This window comes from Syngnathus floridae, chromosome 7 (genome assembly GCF_059516105.1).
Source record: "Syngnathus floridae isolate MCC-2025c chromosome 7, RoL_Sflo_1.0, whole genome shotgun sequence".
NCBI lineage: Eukaryota > Metazoa > Chordata > Actinopteri > Syngnathiformes > Syngnathidae > Syngnathus > Syngnathus floridae.
The window spans coordinates 11,619,147-11,638,947 of record NC_142419.1 but is presented as its reverse complement, the minus strand read 5'-3'; the positions used below and the strand labels follow the sequence as shown (position 1 = coordinate 11,638,947).

Here is a 19,801-nt window from a genome sequence, read left to right as displayed (position 1 = left end):
AATGAATAATGGGCTAATAATCCGCTGGAAACTTGGCGGTGCTCTCTGCCTGGAGGCGGTTGGGGGCGTGCTTTGTGCACTCGAAGCAGGGAAGGTTGTCATCCATAATTCAGTCCCAACTCAAGCACGCCAGGTAGTCCACCCACCGCTCCTCCTTGGACTCGATACCGCACGTATACAGCATTCTGTTGCAGATGACTGGTGAATTCGGCGGCCGCGGGTGGAACACAAAAGCGGAATAGTGGCGACGAAGAGTCAATCGTCGCTGAAGCGTGGACGTAAACATTGCCATGCCCTGACTGTTTCCTGCACCACCGCCTCCCTCCGAGCTGCGCTCCGGGACAGCGGGGCTCCGTTGGCGTGGCTGAGATGAGAGCACAGCGACAGCAACAACAAGACGTCCATCCTGGATGTAAATCAAAGCGGAGACGCTGTGAAGTTGTGTTTGGGACAGGAGACTGCGGCGGTCTTCGGTTCTCCTATATGTGACGTGTGCGCAGTGAGCGGCCATGCTGCAGGCAGCATCCTCCGACCTCTTCCCCACTTGAGCTGCAGAAACTACTTCCTTCTTATTGTTGTTTTCTGCTGAAGTGCGACGATGCATTATCCATGCACATTAAATGCGCTTTCATTACTGGCTGCGCAGACTGTAGAATGTGATCAGCTGCAGGCACTCTGATGGAAACATCCCCGAAATCTGCCTCTGCATGACCGACTGCCCGGTGGGACCAAGCTTGTTGTTATCACTGCTTCCCCCTCACACAACACCATGGGGGCCAAACAGACCAAGGGCCAAGATGCTGGAGGAACCAGCCCGCAGCACAGCTGGAGGCGGACCCCCAGCAAGGAGCGAGGGGACCTGTTTGCCTCCCTCATGCTGAGGTCAGGGGACAGGCTGAGCCGCGGTGCCACTCCGCCGCCTTACCAGCGGCGAATCGGAATGATCCAGGAGATGATGCTGATGGCCAAGCAGGGCAAACACGACGAGGTCTCGGAGATGCTGAAGACTCTACGGCAGGTAACACCATTCGACTGTTTGCTCAAGTTTTTTCTTTTTAATCACAGTATAATTAAATTTGACCCGTTTGACACCAGATAATTAGAATAAATAAAAGAAATACCCGAAATGTCATTCTTAAACACTCTGAAATATGCTGATTGTTTCCCCGAAAGGTCACTGAACATAAAGAAAAATCTAACATTACAATTCTAAATTTATGGTTCTAGATTCACTTAAAGTTGAGTAAAAATGTTACACGTTAATAATTTGCGGAGTGATAAGAAACATAACATCGGTGTTTGAAGAAATTGTTGATTAGTTTAAACAAGTTGAACATGATGTCCATGAATGTCTTGTTGACTTAAAACACGAGACAATTATTCTGCGACCGTGGCAAACTAACAATGGAAATCTGAAAGTATTCACATTGGAGAGGCTGAAATCAGAATATTTTTAAAGTCCGTCCATCCATCCATCCATCCATCCATCCATCCATCCATCCATCCATCCATCCATCCATCCATCCATCCATCCATCCATCCATCCATCCATCCATCCATCCATCCATCATTTTCTCATCAAAGTTGGCTTACGCCTCAAAAATGTGTCACTTCTTAAATGATGAAAATTTTGAAAATGGAACAGTACACCAAATGGCGCCATCTGCCCATTGTTTGCCATTCAGACAATTAAGTGGGCGTGACAGGCGCTGTTTTATAGACCACTTATGTTTGCAAATGGACTGGTTAGGATTAGCTCTATGAATTCTACCTCGCAATGGCATCCTAATATGCAACATGAAAAATAGTACAACATTTCAGTCTCAGCTCAACAATGCTCCAGGAATAGAAACTGACAGCGCATCAGACATTAACAGAGAGAGCTATAGTTTTCCTGACATGTTGATCCTTTGTCCGATGACTCCCGATGGATCCCTGTTCTTGCTGGAAAGGCAGGATTGCAGAAAATAAATGAGTGTGAACTGGATGCACTCCAAGGAAGAATGTTAACAAAGAGGTGTGATCACAATTGAATACTATGATAGGCAGGCAGGGCCATATTGTCCCATTTGGACTGAGATTTGTTAGTTAGGCTAGGAAAACCCACACAAGCATTAAAATCCAATTTACTTCTCACTGGTTACTAGGCATGTTGCCCGGCAGCAATGGCGGTCAGTGCAGACTTCAGCCTAAGTAGACGTTGATTAATCATGGAGCAGGTCTGTTAGCAGCTAATGACAAGGCCACCTTCTTAATCACTGCGCTGCAATGAAACTGCAGTGATCATCTATACGCCATTTCCCTCTGGGATGTCTCAAAAATCTGCTTCTGTTGGAACCTCCAGCTTTTAATATAAACTTCTAAGATTGTTACTTTTTTATGTTTATTTGTACAGCCCTGAAAGTGCTCTATAAATAAATGTGTTATGATGAAGATGAGGATGAAGATTATTATTATTATTATTATTAGCTTAATACTAACCAGGAGCTTGATTGAGATATAGAAGGTATGAAAAAAATAATTTAAAAATATTTTTTAAGTATCAACTAAGCCAGGTTTGGAATATTAGTACAACTAACAAGAGTCAACATGGTCTTTTTTTATGATGCTCTATTTTGAATAATTTCACAATTCAAGCAAACTAATGGGAGGGATCAAAGAAAAGTATCCTGTATGGTAGATTAGATGGATAACGGGTTGACATGTGAACTTTAGTAAAGGTCAGCATGTGCTGCAGTAATGGGTACGACTATTCACTGATCTTTCTCCGTCACCGTCATCCTTGATGCTGAAGGGTCAGCTCATACTCGTCTCCTTACCATCATTAGTTATCTTGCATTTCCATTTGCCATATATATTTTACGAGGGTTCAGTTAATAATGCACTATATATATATATATACGGACCAAATTGATTGCACCCTGCACAGATTCACAGATTGTAGTAAAGCTGTCCCAAATCCTAGCCTACAGTGTTATTTTCTCTGATGACAATTTTTATTTAAAAAATACATTTCCATGGGGACAAATAACATGATATTCAAATAACGACTGTTTACCATGCATTCAAAGCTGCTTTCATTAGTTTGCATACCTGGAAGCATCAGTGAGTCATACATTTTCAGGCGGAGGTCTTCAGAGAATGAAAAGCCCCACTGCATATCAATACACGCACGCACACACACACGCACACACACACACGCACACACACACACACAATACAACTGAAACAATAAAGCTGTACAAATTATTCGAAAACAAATCACATTTTATTTTGTTGAATACTGTACACATCGCCTATATTTAAATGGTAAATGGACTGCATTTTTATAGCGCTTTATCTACACCACATGGTGCCCAAAGTGCTTTACAATTTCACCCATTCACACACACACATTCATACACCAATAGAAGGCTATTTATTTTGTGTTTGGATGGAAACCCTTTGGGTGAGACTCATGGAAACCTTAAAAATTGGCCGTTAACTCTTTTTCTTTTCAAGTGATGCATTTGCAATTCTATCAAATTATTTGCATTATCGGCACAACTTTTCAGCTGAGACCATTATAGCACAGATAATTTGTAGGCCACTTGAGCTTCTCCATCCACCAATTTGGCTGAAAGCTTTGAAAACCTTTTGGGGTAAATATATTGCCTGCAGACTTCACAAGCAAGTAAAGCAAAACGAAGCAAAAACCAAAGTGAGCTTGAAATGTGATAAAGATAAAGACCCTGTTTATATCTGGACACATGCTTGATATGAAATAAGACGTGCCCATTTAACACAGCAGGGACACAGCATTAGTGGCATTCTGGAGCAACAGACACCTTTCCTGCTGGGTGTTTGAGCTGTGAGCATCAATGTTGTTCATGTCAATCAAAGCTGGCCTTCAGTCGTGTCGTGAAGGCATCTTAACCACTCAGCTGACTGACACATTCTATATATCCCGACGTTATAATCTTTGGTAGAGTTAATAGTTATTCCTTAAAGCATACGATGCATGGATGAACTGGCTTTGTCAGAGAGGTGACACCAAATATTCATACGCAAAGATATTCTTTCAATCCACCTTAACTTTGATTTATGTATGTATGTAATTGCGAAAGCATCTCATCCAGTCAAAGAGCGTGGCCGGACACAATAGAAGGATAAGTGGCTGCTCTAAAAAAAAACAAGACTTTCTACACAATGCGTTTTTTGGATTAACATGATTTCCAAATTCTGTACCCCTAAATCCGTGCAAAATTGAGTTTTAGGTGTACATCTTTATACACCGCTTTTATAACATCTTTCTGAAGGAAATTGTTTTCAAATCACGATTCTCAATCGTACAATCAACCAGCCCATTTTATATGATTGCCATTTGTAATGTAAATGACAGAGTGGGTGGATGATGGGGGCTGACGTTCATGTTCCATTCAAAAAAAAAAATCTATCTTTACATGGACTGATGCCAAATGGCTCGTGAAGCCCTCAGTCTTTCCGTGGAGCAAGACGGTGTCAACAGCCTGTCATTGAAGCTGCTCATCCGCCCAGTGATGGCTCTGTGCAGTGGATGTTCGGGGTTGTCTTTGATGGACAGCAGCCTGGCCAACACACGCCAGATCAAGTAGCTCCGTGCCCACAACAGAACCCGCCTTACTAGTTTGTCCAGGCGGGAGGCATCCCTCTTCTTGACACTGCCCCCCCAGCACACCACCGCAAAGAAAAGACCTCTCGCCTTAATAGATCGAGAAAACATCCGCAGCATCACATTGCAGACAGTGAAGGATGCCAACCGCCTGAGAAAGTACTTGCACAAAGCGTCCACATGCACAGACCAGTCGAGTTTGTCCTCCAGCAACACTCTAAGATATTTAAAGGTCTGAACTATCTCTCCACAGTCTCCATTGATAGTCAATAGCTCAGGACGAGGCCTGGTCCTGCTGAAGTCCACCACCATTTCCCTTGACTTGGCGGTGTTTAGGCGCAGGTGGTTGGAGCCACACCAACTGGCGAAGCACCGAACGAGGCCGCTGTCCTCCTCCTCCCGTCCATCTCTAATCCAGCCAACAATAGCAGTGTCGTCCGCAAACTTCTGCACATGGCAGAACTCAGAGTTGTACTGGAAATCAGAGATGTACAGGACGAACAGAAATGAAATCATGTCCTCTAATATTTTTCATTACATACTGTGTAAGTCCGCATTTTTCGTATTAATTTTTGTTTACCATCTGCATAGCATTGATTTGACCTCAAATATAGGGTCCAACAATCAGAACCAATTGTGTCATGCTATGAAAATCAAAGCTGGAAAAGTGCAATTGCTGGCACTGTACTGTATGCGCCTTGATTAAAATCAATTATTACTATTGTGGGCAGAATTGTGGAACATGATTAGCTCGTCTCTTTCACAGGTAAGATGGTCTGTGTGGAGTGTATTCGTTCTTCCTGAGCTTGCAAGGCTTTTCCCCATATTCCAAAAAATATGTATGCTTGTTATGTTTGGAGACTCTAAAATGCCCAAAGGTGTCATTTAGATTGTGAATGATGATTTGTCCACTTTGACGTGTCCTGCAATTGAGTGCTTACATGTCTGGGGTGCTCCCTACCTCTCGGACAACATCAGCTGATATAGATAGAATAAGTGGAAGAAAATTACCGAAGGAATGAATTGATCACTGCAGTCTGGCAATTTCTCGCTTCAGCCCTTATTTTCCCTACCAGTCGATTTCTAAAGGGCAGTTTTTCTATTTTGGCTGCCTACAAAAGCATCTTCCCCCGAGTCAAATTGAATGAACGTACAATAGAAGACTGAAAATGGACTGAGGATACAAAGAGAACCAAGAATGTTTTCTATTTTGTGCCACCACTACTCATCAGAGTATTTTAGGTAATCCTAATGGACGTATAAAGGTCATTTTGTATGGGATGTTTGTTTCATTTTTGTTGACTTCAAATAAATCCTCCATGCCTTCATATCCACAGGATTCAACGAGATTTGCAATACTTATAGAGTGAGACATTTTTAAATGCACTGTATTTAGAAGTAATACCTTCAAGTGTTTCATGTATAGTCTCTTTTGTTTGCAATATAGCACAAGAAAATCAAAGTGGATTTTTTTTCCGTTTTAAATTTTCCCACGTTGTCAAACAATGGACATTTCATGTTTTCTGGAGTTTACACATTTTAAAGCAGGGTTAGGTTTTATACTGGTATCAGATTAGGTGAATCTATTTGCATAGTTAAATGTATGTTGTACAGATTTAGCAGACAATTCACACGATCCAAAAATGTGTTCTGCAAGAATAACATATGCTTATTTTGATTGACACTTCCAAATGTTTATCACAAACAAAAAACGTGATAAATGTCCACATATGTGCCGTATGTGCTTTTTTCGTGTACACTGTGACTGTGTGTTTTCTTTTCATGTTCAGTGACTGATGAGGTTTACTCATGTGTGTGAAATGAGTTGCGTAACTATGACGTCTTCTTCCCTATAAGATGTTTGATTGTGTATAATATGCTGTTGCCAATCTATATTGTGTGCGTGTTTATGTGTGCGTAGGACCTGGGCATGGAGTCGACATCTCTGGATGACGTATTATACCGCTACGCCAGCTTTAGAAACCTTGTTGACCCCATCACGCATGACCTGATCATCAGCCTGGCACGTTATGTACACTGCCCAAAGACGGTAAGACACACACAAACACACACACATACACAGTGTTCATCCCAAATATTGCCAATTTCACCAAACCCGCCTTTGTACACCCACGTGGGCTAAAGTGATTCAACCCTATCAGCTGATCTCGTGATTCATTTTGTCTGACGTTATTAGATTAGAAGATTGCTCTAAGTGGTTGTGCAGCAGTGTGTTTGTGTGTGTGTGTGCATCAGGGAATTGCAATTTTTTTGTGTTTCTTCATTCATGTAGTTTGGGATGTCATTGTAAGAGACAGCTACCATATTCGATAAAGAATGCGGGAAGGAAGAAGGAGTGATGAAGACAAAGATAGAGATTAAAAGGCGACCTATGCTGTAACTGGCTAGTGTGTTACACGAATGCCCCAAAGCTGAAATCATATGTTTACCATTACTGCATATTGTCATCGTGACCTAAGAACAACAAATCATCAGGTACTTTTAATCTTTGGCTGGGTTTAGGGTAATAAGAATTGAATATAAGGCAGCTTTTATTTCACTGTAGTCAAACATTTGAATAGATAAAATGGATGGATGGGCCACACAATTGGGTGAGCAAGTCAAGTCAAATCTACTTACATATGCCTTAATTAAAGAGATATCTCAAAGGACTTCACACACCCATTGGTGGGAAATATTAACGACATCCCCTGATCTTAATCCCCAGGAGGGCATGGAAACACAAAAAACAACATCTGGGGAAAAATGAGAAACTTTAAGAGGCTGCAGAGTGGCTTGTCATTGTATCTCTTGAGACAGGATCACTTGATAGATTTTATTTTGTTTTATCAATAATGCAAGAAGCCAAGAAAATGAAAGCATGTGTAGGTAAAGAAGTATAAAGACAGAGAGGAGGTTTAGGGGGAAAAAAAAAGACTATAAAGACTCAGCAAAATATCAAAAAGTGCAAGCTTGAGTTAAATACCACTACTGCTGCTTTCACCGACGCAAGAGCCTTCACATTTATTTAATTATAATCCACTTGATGCAGCTTTAATAACACAAGGGCATTTACCATGAGTGGTGGTATAAATCATGTCTCAACCAAGCAGACACAAAACAAAAATGTATTGAAAGATTGAGATTTGCATATATAAAAGAATATTCACAAATCATACAAATCATGAAAAATCCATAGATAAGCCACATTGGACTATAAACCACAGAGTTCAAAGCTTGTGCAAAAAGTAGCGGCTTATCGTCCGGAAAATACGGTACAGATTAATCGATTATTAAGATAATTGTTAGTTGCAGCCAGCTTTCATTGTTTTTGCTCCAGTCTGACTTGTGTGAATTACCTCTGCTAGATTTCCCACAGGGATATGAGCCATACTCATTGGTGTGTAAAATGCTGCTGTCATGCACGCTTCACAAAAAATAGACTGTGTGATACCAGGCATTTCAGGCGCTATGACTCAGACATCATTTGCCCTTAAGTTAACGCTAAAACTGGAACAATGAGTCCAAATGATTGACTTTTGACAGAAAACATCTTGTTTTGACACCAAAATATAGATGAGACACCAGATCAACATTTCAGATTCAGTCGTTCATTAATGTGTATAGATTCAGATTCCATTAGATTCAAGACATTCACACCAGCTCATTTCCTTTGCATCACCGTGCGTCTGTGAGGACTTCAATGTTGAAAGTTCATTGTGAATGAAATCCTGTGTCCTCCAATTTGTATAGAACGCAGATATCTTCTTTAGAAAGGTTGCATTGAAAGCCTGTAAAGGCATCACAAAAGGCAACGCGTTTAGTGACATCACTGGGTCTCAGACGTGATGCAGTTATTGCAAACACAGGATTTGCAACCAAATAAAAATGTTTAATTCCCCAAAATATTATTTTTGAAATTGTAAATTGCCATTTTAAGATAATTAAATGGCATCTGTTGTTGTAAATAATGTATTTCATGTTGCAAAGCATGAGGCCAGTGGGCTCCTGCCATTCATCAGCCAAACAACACTCCATAAAGGATTGAAATCCCCATTTTTGCTTCAATATGTGTATCATATCAGACACACACACACACGCACACTCTTGGTTGACAGATGTATTTGCCAATTATTTGCTCCAATGGTGCATAAATCCTACTTCTCACAATCTTAGCTCTCTGCAGTAATGTCATGCTCATTATGCCTCCCCTTGTCAGTCCTGTGTGAATTGGATGACTGGCTCACTGGATTTTGATTGACAGCACCACTCTGTGTTTATGACTGCTGATGAATGCTTCAAAGTTGATTTAACAAGGCCAGAGGTCATTTATGGATATTTTCAACCTTATTCAGAGTTCACTAAGACCGCATTCAGAGTATTGACCCAAATAATAATGAAAAGAAAATACTGTATATATACTGTATTTTTAAAATCCGACTTTTATTAAAATTTTAACATTATTTTAACAAATAATAACAAATATCTTGGACTACATTAGATTATATAATAGTTCCTTGCAAGTTATACCAGATTTCCCCTCCAGTAAGAATTTCTTCCACCTGTTGTTCTCCATCACTTCATTCCATTGTTTGTGTCCAGTAGGAGGGGGACTCTCTGGGGGCTATGGAGAAAGTTTGTCGTCAGCTGACCTACCATCTCAGCCCCCACTCTCAGTGGAGAAGACAAGGCCTGCTCAAAAGGAAACCCCAGGCGTGGTCAGTACTATTATTATTATTATTATCAAAAATAATAATAAAGCAAATTAGAGCAAATCTGAGATTTAAGAAGTGTGTCTATTCAGTGCTCAAAGAGTAGCTCCCGGCTTAAAAAAAGATGGTGACCCCTGCTCTAAACTTTAAAGCTCATCTCACACGGCCAGATTGCTGGCTACATCTCAAAAGAGAGAGATCTCTGCTTGAACTAATCTTTCACGGATTTTGCGCTTCTTGTTAAGAGCCTCACTGATGCATAGTAATTTTAATAAGATGGTTTGAGAAATTTTTAGGCAGATTATAGAATAATAAAAATGTACATGCATGACTTGCAGAATGAAGTCCACTGCACCATATTTTTTTAGCACGCTTATGTGAGAGGGGCTGTTGATCGTTGTACTATCTTTAAAATCGTATCTTCATTTTCCTAAAGCCCTTCCCTCTGTAAAGTTCAGATGATCACGTTTACACACGGGTGAATTTATTTAGCAGCCCAAGTAAATCTTAATCTTCGCAACCAATTCTTAATCTTCGCAACCCTTAGTTCACTCTTAGTCCTAATAAGGACAAGCACAATAGAAATGGAGATTTTTTTTATTGTTTTCTGCGGAGGATGTTCATGGGGAAAAAAACAACAATAACATGATTACAATATAGAAGGCAATTATTTTAAGTGATTTAAGTGATACAACATTGAGAATTTCTGTGACCTGTGATATTCACCATGCCAGCATCCATTTCTGCTGGCAAATGCATCCAGGTGTGAGCAGATAGCAGGTGATATCAGATTTAAAGAGAGAGAGCGAGAGAGTTTGCCAAATATGTTAAATTATTCTGCACTGATGAGCAGGATTTAATTAATTCAGTGTTGCAGGTGTTAGTGAGCGACAAGACCGGGCTCGCTTAACTCTAAAGAAAAGGAGACTGTTTTCATCATGGGCCACACAAGTATAAATGTCCGCCCTGCACATTGTAATATACGTATATGAGCAGAAACCCCTTGATGCGATTTTCACGATGTGATTTCTATTGTAGTGAAAAGCGGCAGCGTTCTTGTTTTGCATTGTTTGCAAGTGACTGACTTTGTAATTTTCACATGCTGCCATGGCAACACTATAAATGAGAAAACACGTTTGAAAGCAGTCCATCGAAATTAGAAATGTATTCAAATTTATTACAGAGGAACTTGACTATTGGTAAGGCTATCAGTGTTAATTACTCTTAAATTGACGATGGACATTTTTGAGGAAGCGGAATTTTGTGAATAGCTATCTCTGTAATTGAATTTCTTGGACTAGATGTGAAAGATAACTTTAAGAACATTGTGTGTATTGTGTTCCACTCTAATATGAGTCTCTTATGTAAAATTGTAACGTAAAAGCCTATTAGATCAAATTAAATCGCAAATTTCCCCATTGTGGGACTAATGAAGGTTATCTAATGGAATTGAGATGAATTTGTAATTGTACTAGTGTTTATTTGCCCGCTGAGGATGTTTACTCTAGCTATTCGGATCCTACAAAGTAGCTGCTCACATGTTGATTTGGCAAGTGTTGGAATGTTTAATCCCAGTAAAGGTCCAAGTGCGCTATTTTTTTTTTTTCTTGGAATAAAGTCTCAGCAGAGTTTCTCAGCATGACGACATGGGTCGATGAGCTTGGGGGCTTGCATCCAATGGTCTTTGCACATGTATGTAAATGGACAATGCTAAAAACAAGTTATTTGTTTAGGATTGAAGGATCGTTTTGTCATTTACAAATTTATTTTACTGTGTTGGACTCATTTTTTCCTAAAACATTCCAAACAGTTGGAAACAGTTTTTCTTGTTGTTAAGACCTTTTGAGCATGTTTGAAATTTCTTTGCAACAAGAAAAACTGTGAAGATTATTAAAACAATTTGGTGAACGTCTTTGCAACTGTTTGTTGTCGAACTGTGAAGAAAAAGATCAACATTCAAACCCTCGCTAACCTTCGATGCTCAGTGAGATGAATGCGTTCGAGTGCTCATTTGTGGCGAACCAAACAGGAAACTGCAAATTAAATCATTCTGTGTGACCTCGGTCAAAATCATTTGAAAAATGTGAGAGGCATTCCTAGTTGTGATAAAACTACTTTAATAGAAGGTTCCATTGATTACAAAAGTGCAGTGTATCTATTCGCACACCAAGAGCCTGTCCACAGTTGTGTGCCATCAATTTGTGGCTTGTTTGTCTAGACAGAGGCCAGAAGCCAGATCAGTGTTTGTGCGTAAGCGTAATGGTATTTGCTACACTCTATTGTCTGTCATATGGGAATATTTTTCCAGTCTGACACAGTACAGAGCAGCCATCTGTCAGCAGCTGTATATGTACCAGATTTTATTGTATGTCTTCCTTATGCTATCACCATAGCAAAGGGTATTTTATAGACTACATACAATTTAAATAAACTCACTTGTAATGAACATACGCGTGTTATCAGGTGTGTGTGTGAGTGTTTGAATTCCTGTCCGCACACAAACATAAAGTCCCAAGTCCTTATATAGACAAAATGAACACGCATTCCTGACTTGGATCAGCGAGCATAAGCTTGCTATTTATGGGAGAAAAAAAAAACTGTGACAAATTCCACTGAACTTTCCATGAATCACACATATAGTTTTCTTATTGACAAGCATTACTGACTAAAGACTTATGTTAAACAACAATTTGGATTTGAAGAAAATATCGGTCTTAAATTGGAAAATTAAGATTTGTAAGATTGTATTGTATGTTGAATTGATATGAAATTGTGCCTATGCTTCAATGTCAGAACAAGGAGAGGAGAAGAATGTGGCCTGTCATCCTTTGTGCACATACCCCAACTGAATGGATGATACATGATCTCGGGGAGACACAGAGGACGCAGCAGACCAAACCATGGAGAGCACAATAGGATAGAGCAGAATTATGAATGTCACCTTCAAATCACTGAGGTGCCATTTAATGTAATTTGTAATATTAGATTCATGTCTTTGGGTTCCCAAGGCAGCACCTTCTTTATTGTGCCTCAAGTCGACCATATTTACAATTTCAGACATACCAGTAGATGAAATAGTGAAGATTGTAGTAATTTTAATAAGCGACACTCAACTCGCAAGATCCATTCGCTTCAACAAGAACGAGATCATAGCAGACATTGGCTCAAATGGACACTTTGCAATCAACTAATGGTATTTCAATTGAATACAAATATTGGATATATGTCCAAGGTTGTACCTTGGCCATGAAGTGTTTTGGCAAGAAGCAAAAAACATTATTAAACATACATTATTTTATCTTGCATGCAATTCTGAGCAAATCTGACCTTCAATAGTGTGATCAATGTGCAACAAATCAGGCCACTAAGAAAATAAAACGTAAAAAATGTGTCATCATATAATTAATCAAAGTAGTGTGTTGAATTTCCTGTCCTAGTTTAAGCAGTGGGGAGATTAAAATAAATTCACATTTAAAAGATAAAACTTGATTAGGTGCTAAAAGCAGATTCTTTATCACTATTTGATGTGACAGCATAACTGCATATTACTGAGTGAGGATTTATTAAGATTTTTTTTCCCACACCAACAGTAATTATCATGCAACGTTTTTAGAAATACTTTCCCACCTCAGTGAAGTTCCTCCGCTCCATTTGAACATTGCTTGCCAAGATCCTTAGTTAACAGCCTGTAATAATCTAACAGTGTTTATTCCTGTGATAAATCTAGAAATAGAAACCATATTGTGTTTCATATTATGCCCCACACATGATTGTTACCAGACATATTTTAGAGGCTGTAGGTGTGAGCAAAACATCCTCAAGCCATCTGTCTGTCTGTGGGTGTAGTTTGTCACAATGTGGCCTCAAGGTCTAAGACATTGCTGTGAGTGAGATCTAATTGAAAAAAATATTTAGAATATGAAAATGTGAGCTGAAGGTAGGGGCAGTGGAGTGGGAAGCAAAGTAGACCTTTTTGAGTCACCACTGGTGAAAACTGAAGTAAAGTCTAGTCTTTAACTTCATCAGCAATGTATGCATTACGCATTTGTGAGTGGGCAAAAGGAGAATTTCTAAGCAAGACACAAATGACAGTTAAAAAAATAAATGTGATAAACAGACATGGGCATAGAGTGTGACTGTTTTGTCGATTGTTATGCCAAATTGGGAAATTCTCACTTGTGATGGTTTAGTATAGAAGAGGCAGAACAAGCCTTTTTCATTCATCCCAAAAGTGTAGCTTGTTTTGCCAACTCTGTAGCGTTGTCAAAGTGATGCATGCACTTGCGATGATGGTTGAGTTGGATTTGATTCCTCCCGGATAGCTCTGCATTTATATATTTCTATTCCACGAGTGTGGTGTTGGCTAAGTATGCCGTTTCTCCACCCTAGGCACCAACATGTAATCTTTGTTGTCAAGGCTGTAGCCACTAGAAAATAATAAAAAATAATCCTCACTTCAGTAACTTTCACAAATCCACAGTTGAAAATGAGTAGTAAGAACAAACAAATACAAACATAATTGACATACATAGATTTTTCTTTCAGTTTTGCCAACATCAGGGTATCGGTATCAACATGATACATTACTTGACCTTATTTTAAGGTATTGGTACTAGTGACGATACCAATATTGACCACTCTCATGGCCATGTTATGATCAGGAACTAAAGGCTAATGTCAGACATATACTCATTAAGATGCTTCAGAGGTGCAGGGTTCGATTCCGACTCTGGGCTTCCTGTGTGGAGTATGCATGTTCTCCCCGTTATTTTGAGAATGAATGGTCTATATGTGCCCTGCGATAGGCTGGTGACCAGTTCAAGGTGTCCCCGCCTACTGTCCAATGTCAGCTGGGATAGGTTCCAGCACGCCTACAACACTCGTGACGAAAAGCGGTTTAGAAAATGGATCAGTGGATCAGGTGCAATTATAACATCTCTGAAAGGCTCAATAGTTCACAAGCAAAAAAAAAAAAAAAAAATGCATGTATCCATCCATTCATTTTTTGCAGCGCTTGTCCCAGTTCGGTCGAGGTTGATTTGGCACCTATCCCAGCTGGCTGATTTACAAATGTATTTTTAATTATTTATTATTTTGACATTCTCATTTTGCATGCTGCTGTTTTGGGGGTTTTGCAAGCCATGAAAAGAAAAATGTTCTGCTCAACCTTTTCATTTAGCAGTGCAGTATATCAGCCCTTTGTGCGCAGCTCACTTAATTCTCTGCCTATTCCAGTTATTTATAGCCCAGACCATGCAGTCGAAGACTACAGTTTTAAGTGCTACTCAAAAGCCATTTTTCATCAGCAAACTTCAGTGTCTTAAGCTCTGAATCCCCTTAGTGTCAAACTGTCTGCACATCGCCACAGTACACTTGCACACTTAGAACTGCAGCAAAATTCCAAAATTAAAAAATAAAAATAATACTGGTTCGTTTTTTAATAACACTGTTTATCCGTTACCTACTTTAGTATTATTATTATTAGTAGTATTATACATTTTATTATTATTATTATTATTATTATTATTGTTTGCAGTTTGCAGTGGTGTACCACGCTGGGTAATATTTTGGTAATCTTGGTTATCTCTAACTGATAGGAGATTGATGCATAAATTGGAGTTCAGGTCTCGATCCTGTAGCCGAAGGAATTAATCAAGACTCAGTGAAGCGTGAATTACACACTGTTGTCATGTCATTTGTCTGTTTTTAGTCTGAAGGCGGTGCTGTCCACACCTCCATCCAGCGGAGCTCTGGATCTGTCCGGCATCCCTTTGGTAACTCGTGACATGGAGCGTCTGTGTGCGCACCTCCAGCACCACGCTTCCATAGTGGTCAGCTTGGAGCTGGGCTTCACTGAGCTTACCGACGAGGCCTTTCTCGTGCTCCTCCCCACTCTGGCTGCCCTGCCTCGCCTGGAGACGTTGGCAATGAATGGAAACCGGCTGACCAGGACTATTCTGAAAGAGCTGACGGATGCCTTGAAGGTATAACTTGTTGTCATGGTGCCTCTTTGCATTAACATAGATTTCCTGGGATTTTTTTGCACTAGAATCACAAAAACAATGTTCCTGTGCTGACATTTGAAATCAGCTCCCAGTCTTATTATTTAGCATGACAATACTTATGCAGTGATTGAGTTTTACACAGAAAAAAACAGTAGATGTTTTTTTTTCCTAGGATCCCAACAGTTTTCCAAGTGTGACATGGATTGACCTGGGAAACAATGTAGACATCTTCTCCTTGCCACAGCCTTTCCTGGTTAGCCTGAGGAAGCGCTGTCCCAAGCAAGGCAACCTGCCTACCATCCTGGAGTTTGGCGAGAGTCAGGCCAGCGAGCCCCCTGATAGGCTAAATGCCATCGGTGAAGACGAGGAAACCGACAGGACTGAAAGCATGGGAGAGCTGCAGTCTGAGGTGGAGGAAGAACTGGACGGTGAGATGGAAATAGAGGAGATGATGGAGGAGCTGCTGGACTTTGACAGGGAGGCGCAAGGGAAGGAGGACGAAGACGAGAGCATGTGGACCGTTGAGGAGCAGAGGAAAGCGAGGAGGAGAAGGAGGACACATGAAGAGTTAGACAGAAAAGAGAGACTGGGTCGGATGGCAGTGATGGCACAGGACGAGGACGACACCCAAAGCCACTCGTCCCCGTTGTCTTGCTCCAGCCAGTCACAGCACTCCTCCGCAGCTGTCGAGCCAATGAGAGCAGAGGAGGACGATTTTGACAATGTGACTGACCGATCAGAGCACTTGACCTGATTGCTGCTCCTTTCTCCTCTTGGTTTGAATTATTTCTCCTGCCGTGTTGAGGTACACATGGAATGAGGCAAGGAAAGACTTGCTCCCAGCTTGAACAAGCCAGATTTAACCAGCTGAACCATTGTGGGCAAACTATTGGACGAAAACAGGATTTGTCAGTTATAAATGACAAAGGGAGACTAATGGATAAAACCACTAAGAAATTAATAAGCTTTTTATTGTAACTCACCCTGTTCAGGGCTTGAGGCAGGATCTTCTGATAACATCATAGTACCTTCATGTGCCTGAAATATGTCCCATTAATGGTTAGGTGCCTGTGATGAGAAGTACAAAAAAACCCATGACAGGCTCTGCTGAAAATGACACCCACATTAAATCAATGGATAACCAGCTAGATTAGATGACGAAAAGAATAAAAAGTTAAAGTTAGTCTAAATGAGGAGAAGTCAGTGGCTGATTGCTTACTGTTTCTATTGACTTCATAATATATATAATTACATCCACGCATGCTATCCTCTGAATTTCAACAAATTGATTTTTGCACCCAGCTTGTGTGCATTAGGTTCTCATGTCAATGAAAAGCTTTAAAAAAATGTACATGTGGGCTGATGATAGGTCATTTTGTAGTCTGCTGTAGACTACTAGTAATTGTGGATGTAAACTGTGATTAGATTTCATTCAGACGCTTGTATAGGAAACTAATAATAATTGTTGTGCTGAGTGTCACGCTTCCCGATATTTATCAATCTTATACAAGATTCTCTATGGTCCGATATCTGATACAGTTAAATTGAGTGCGAGGCTCATTTTACTTAATGTAAATCGAAAATTTAGGAGTTTTTTTTTTTATAAAGTTAAAAGTTAAACTTTTCCATTATAGCAATGCTTCTTGTCCATACTTTTACAGTATAGCATAGAAAAAAGCCTGTGGCCCATTTGTAAGGAACATGCATTTGCGGGATGAACAGCAAAACTGAGAAATGTGGGTTGCAATATAAATTGTGCCAAATTTTTATGATGGTTTTGAAGCTGTCTAACAGCGTGAAGGAGAGTTGAAAGAGAGATGAACAGCAAACACCACTTTGTGAAGATTTTAGTAACATTGTTTTGGAAAAACAACTGTTACACTATAGTACATTTTAGTCAAAGACTAAAACTATATGCTTCTTTGATTATTTTTTTAGTAATCGTGTTCTAGGCTAGTTACATCATGTGTGACGTTTGTATATGTGCGTCAAGTCAGATTCGCAAACTTGGACAATCAAGTCGTCTGTAATTCGGATGCATGCTTATGTATGCAGAGGACTACTGTTGCAAGTAGCTGATGTGATTATGTCACCAGCAAAGGTTCTCAATCTTGACTGACATCACAAGTTCATGTGCAGAGAAATGGGTATCATGAATCCAAATTAATAAATCAGAGGTAACCCATTTTAAATCTTAGGGGTGGACCTTTAGATTAAAAATTTAAGATACTTCATGTTAAAGATGAAGTCAACTTCCAAATTTTCTTTACAATAATATGTTGTGTGTCACCCCATAAGACTAAACACTGCATTCTAATTAATATTGCGTGTGTGGAATAGAAGTTAAGCAGCAAATTTCTCCTGTTTTTATCCATCTCAGGGGGCGGCCATTTTGCCACTTGCTGTCGTGAATTTGCATAACTTCTATTCCACAATGGAAACATTAATCAGAACACTGTGTTTCGACCAGTTGGGCTGCACAGAACATATTTTTCCAAAGAAAATTTGAAGGTTGACTTACCCTTTGAGGAGTATGCAGAGTAGAGGAATGTTAGCTGTAACAGGACACCACAAAAAATCTTGCATGGTATCAAGTTCCCCAGAGTATTAATGCTGCTTTTATTGTTCGTGTTTTAATTCAACATCCTGATACTTGCAGAGAAAAATTTTAGCTTTATCATCCAGTGGGTTCTAACTTTCCCCTTTTTTGTGGTTCTTATATAAACGGTGTTTTAATTCAAGATCCTGATACTTGCAGAGAAAAACTTTAGCTTTATCATACAGTGGGTTCTAACTTTCCCCTTTTTTTGTGGTTCTTATGTAAACAGTGACAAATCAAGGCTTTCCATGCAGTTCACTTTTACATTGAGGCTGAAGAACAAGCTGTACAATTTCAGCGCTATCCTCGAATCTACCTGCAAAGATTCTTCCCTTTAATATAAGCCATGCAACTAAAAAAAATGTGTTCATATCTGGTAATCCCACCAAGCCCTTTAAACAGTCATGATTGTAAACATTTGTGAAAATGTACATATAGCCACTAATTGTTGTTGCATTGGCGGTGTTAAAGTCAAATTTCAAAAGTCATACCAAATGATTTTATGTAACCTCTGAATAAGCGATGCGAGAGAGTCTATCCTCAGGTTTATTGTTTTGAAGATGCGGGTTAGACAGTTAAGTAGTCTTGATGCGACTGTCAATCAAATATAGACCTCTGCTGATCGTTAGCTTGTCAGTCAAAAAACAGAGATATTAAAATGTGAGTGCTGTACAACTGTCCTGAGAAATTTGGGGTCCAGTGCCTTGTGCAAGGGCTCCACAGTAGTGCTCAGGAAGTGAAATGGCCACTCTGTAGCAAGCAGTCCCCCCACCTATTATTTATTTTTGAATGGGCATAATTAAAGATTAAACTATTGCCAACCCAAAATAATCTCGAGATTAGAATAGTGTCTCTGTGTTGACTAGTACTTACTGTACTGTATTTCTACCATTGTAGCCACTATAGTGATTGTTTGGTGATTTCCTCTCCCATGCTGCACTTTGCTAGGCACAGCAATTATAACCATGTTCGTCACCACAGGCAAAACGATTACACTATCTTATTATTGGAAGTGGTGAAATGACTGTGATGTTTACCTCAGATGTACATAGAGGGTATATATGAATGATTTACGGAATGTGGGGGTGTCACAATGCACTTAAGGTGCACCTGCACAATCGAACGAGTTGAGAGCTTTATTAAAAATACAACCTCTACAATAATAATTACGCTCACTTTTGATTGACACTGTCATGAATAAACAATGTCTTTTTTTCAGTGTGGGTCTACTTTTAAGTGGTATGGACCTTGGTGTCGTGCTTGGAGCTCATTAGATTGTGCAAGAAGCTAATGAATTGTGTAAAAGCAAAATTCATGTCCTTTGCACGTGTTAGCATATTTTTTTGCAATCTACCATACACCTTTGTTGGATTAGCTATGCAGCCTTTCTTTCCACTGCTCATATTGATTTTTGTGCTACATTACACAGCTACTGGAAACAATGCTATGTATTACTAAATTGTTACTCATTGGATCTTAACAATAAATAATATGACAGGAAAACAGACTTTTGCCAGTCATTTACAGGGCATATATATTCATAGTCACACCTTGGACGAGTCTTCAAATTTCTAAACATGCACTTGTTCTTCTCAGTCCAGATGAGGAGCTACTAAATAGAGGTTAGTGTCTGAAATTACAACCAACCGGCACTCATTTTCTAATCAAATAAATTATGAAATGAATAACTGAGGGTTTTTGTTGCTCTTAAAGTGTAACAAGACGGACTGTTATTGAGGAGCCAAGTTTAGTAGGTCCTTGAACTGTAATAAAACAGAAAATCAATCAGTTCAGATCAATTAAATCAGTCAGTAGTATTTTTGAGGATTTTAGATTACAACAGTAAATTGTGTAG

The 19,801-nt window shown here is 39.6% G+C and overlaps 1 protein-coding gene across 1 annotated transcript; it reads left to right on the top strand.

The window, feature by feature from the left end:
- The first annotated feature begins 81 nt into the window (after positions 1 to 81).
- On the top strand, positions 82 to 19,449 carry lrrc75a (leucine rich repeat containing 75A). The gene is made up of 5 exons (XM_088381093.1): positions 82 to 1,018; positions 6,552 to 6,680; positions 9,236 to 9,348; positions 15,053 to 15,326; positions 15,520 to 19,449. Exons 1-5 carry the CDS (start codon positions 770 to 772, stop codon positions 16,099 to 16,101), a joined length of 1,347 nt encoding a protein of 448 aa, XP_088237219.1. The 5' UTR covers positions 82 to 769; the 3' UTR covers positions 16,102 to 19,449.
- Positions 19,450 to 19,801: the final 352 nt, after the last annotated feature.

What these genes read in the sequence shown, in the direction of transcription:
- lrrc75a (XM_088381093.1), top strand. Translation starts at nt 770, where the DNA reads ATGGGGGCCAAACAGACCAAGGGCCAAGATGCTGGAGGAACCAGCCCG. An exon ending in TGCTGAAGACTCTACGGCAG is followed by an intron (nt 1,019 to 6,551) that starts GTAACACCATTC and finishes ATGTGTGCGTAG; the next exon opens with GACCTGGGCATGGAGTCGAC. An exon ending in AAAAGGAAACCCCAGGCGTG is followed by an intron (nt 9,349 to 15,052) that starts GTCAGTACTATT and finishes GTCTGTTTTTAG; the next exon opens with TCTGAAGGCGGTGCTGTCCA.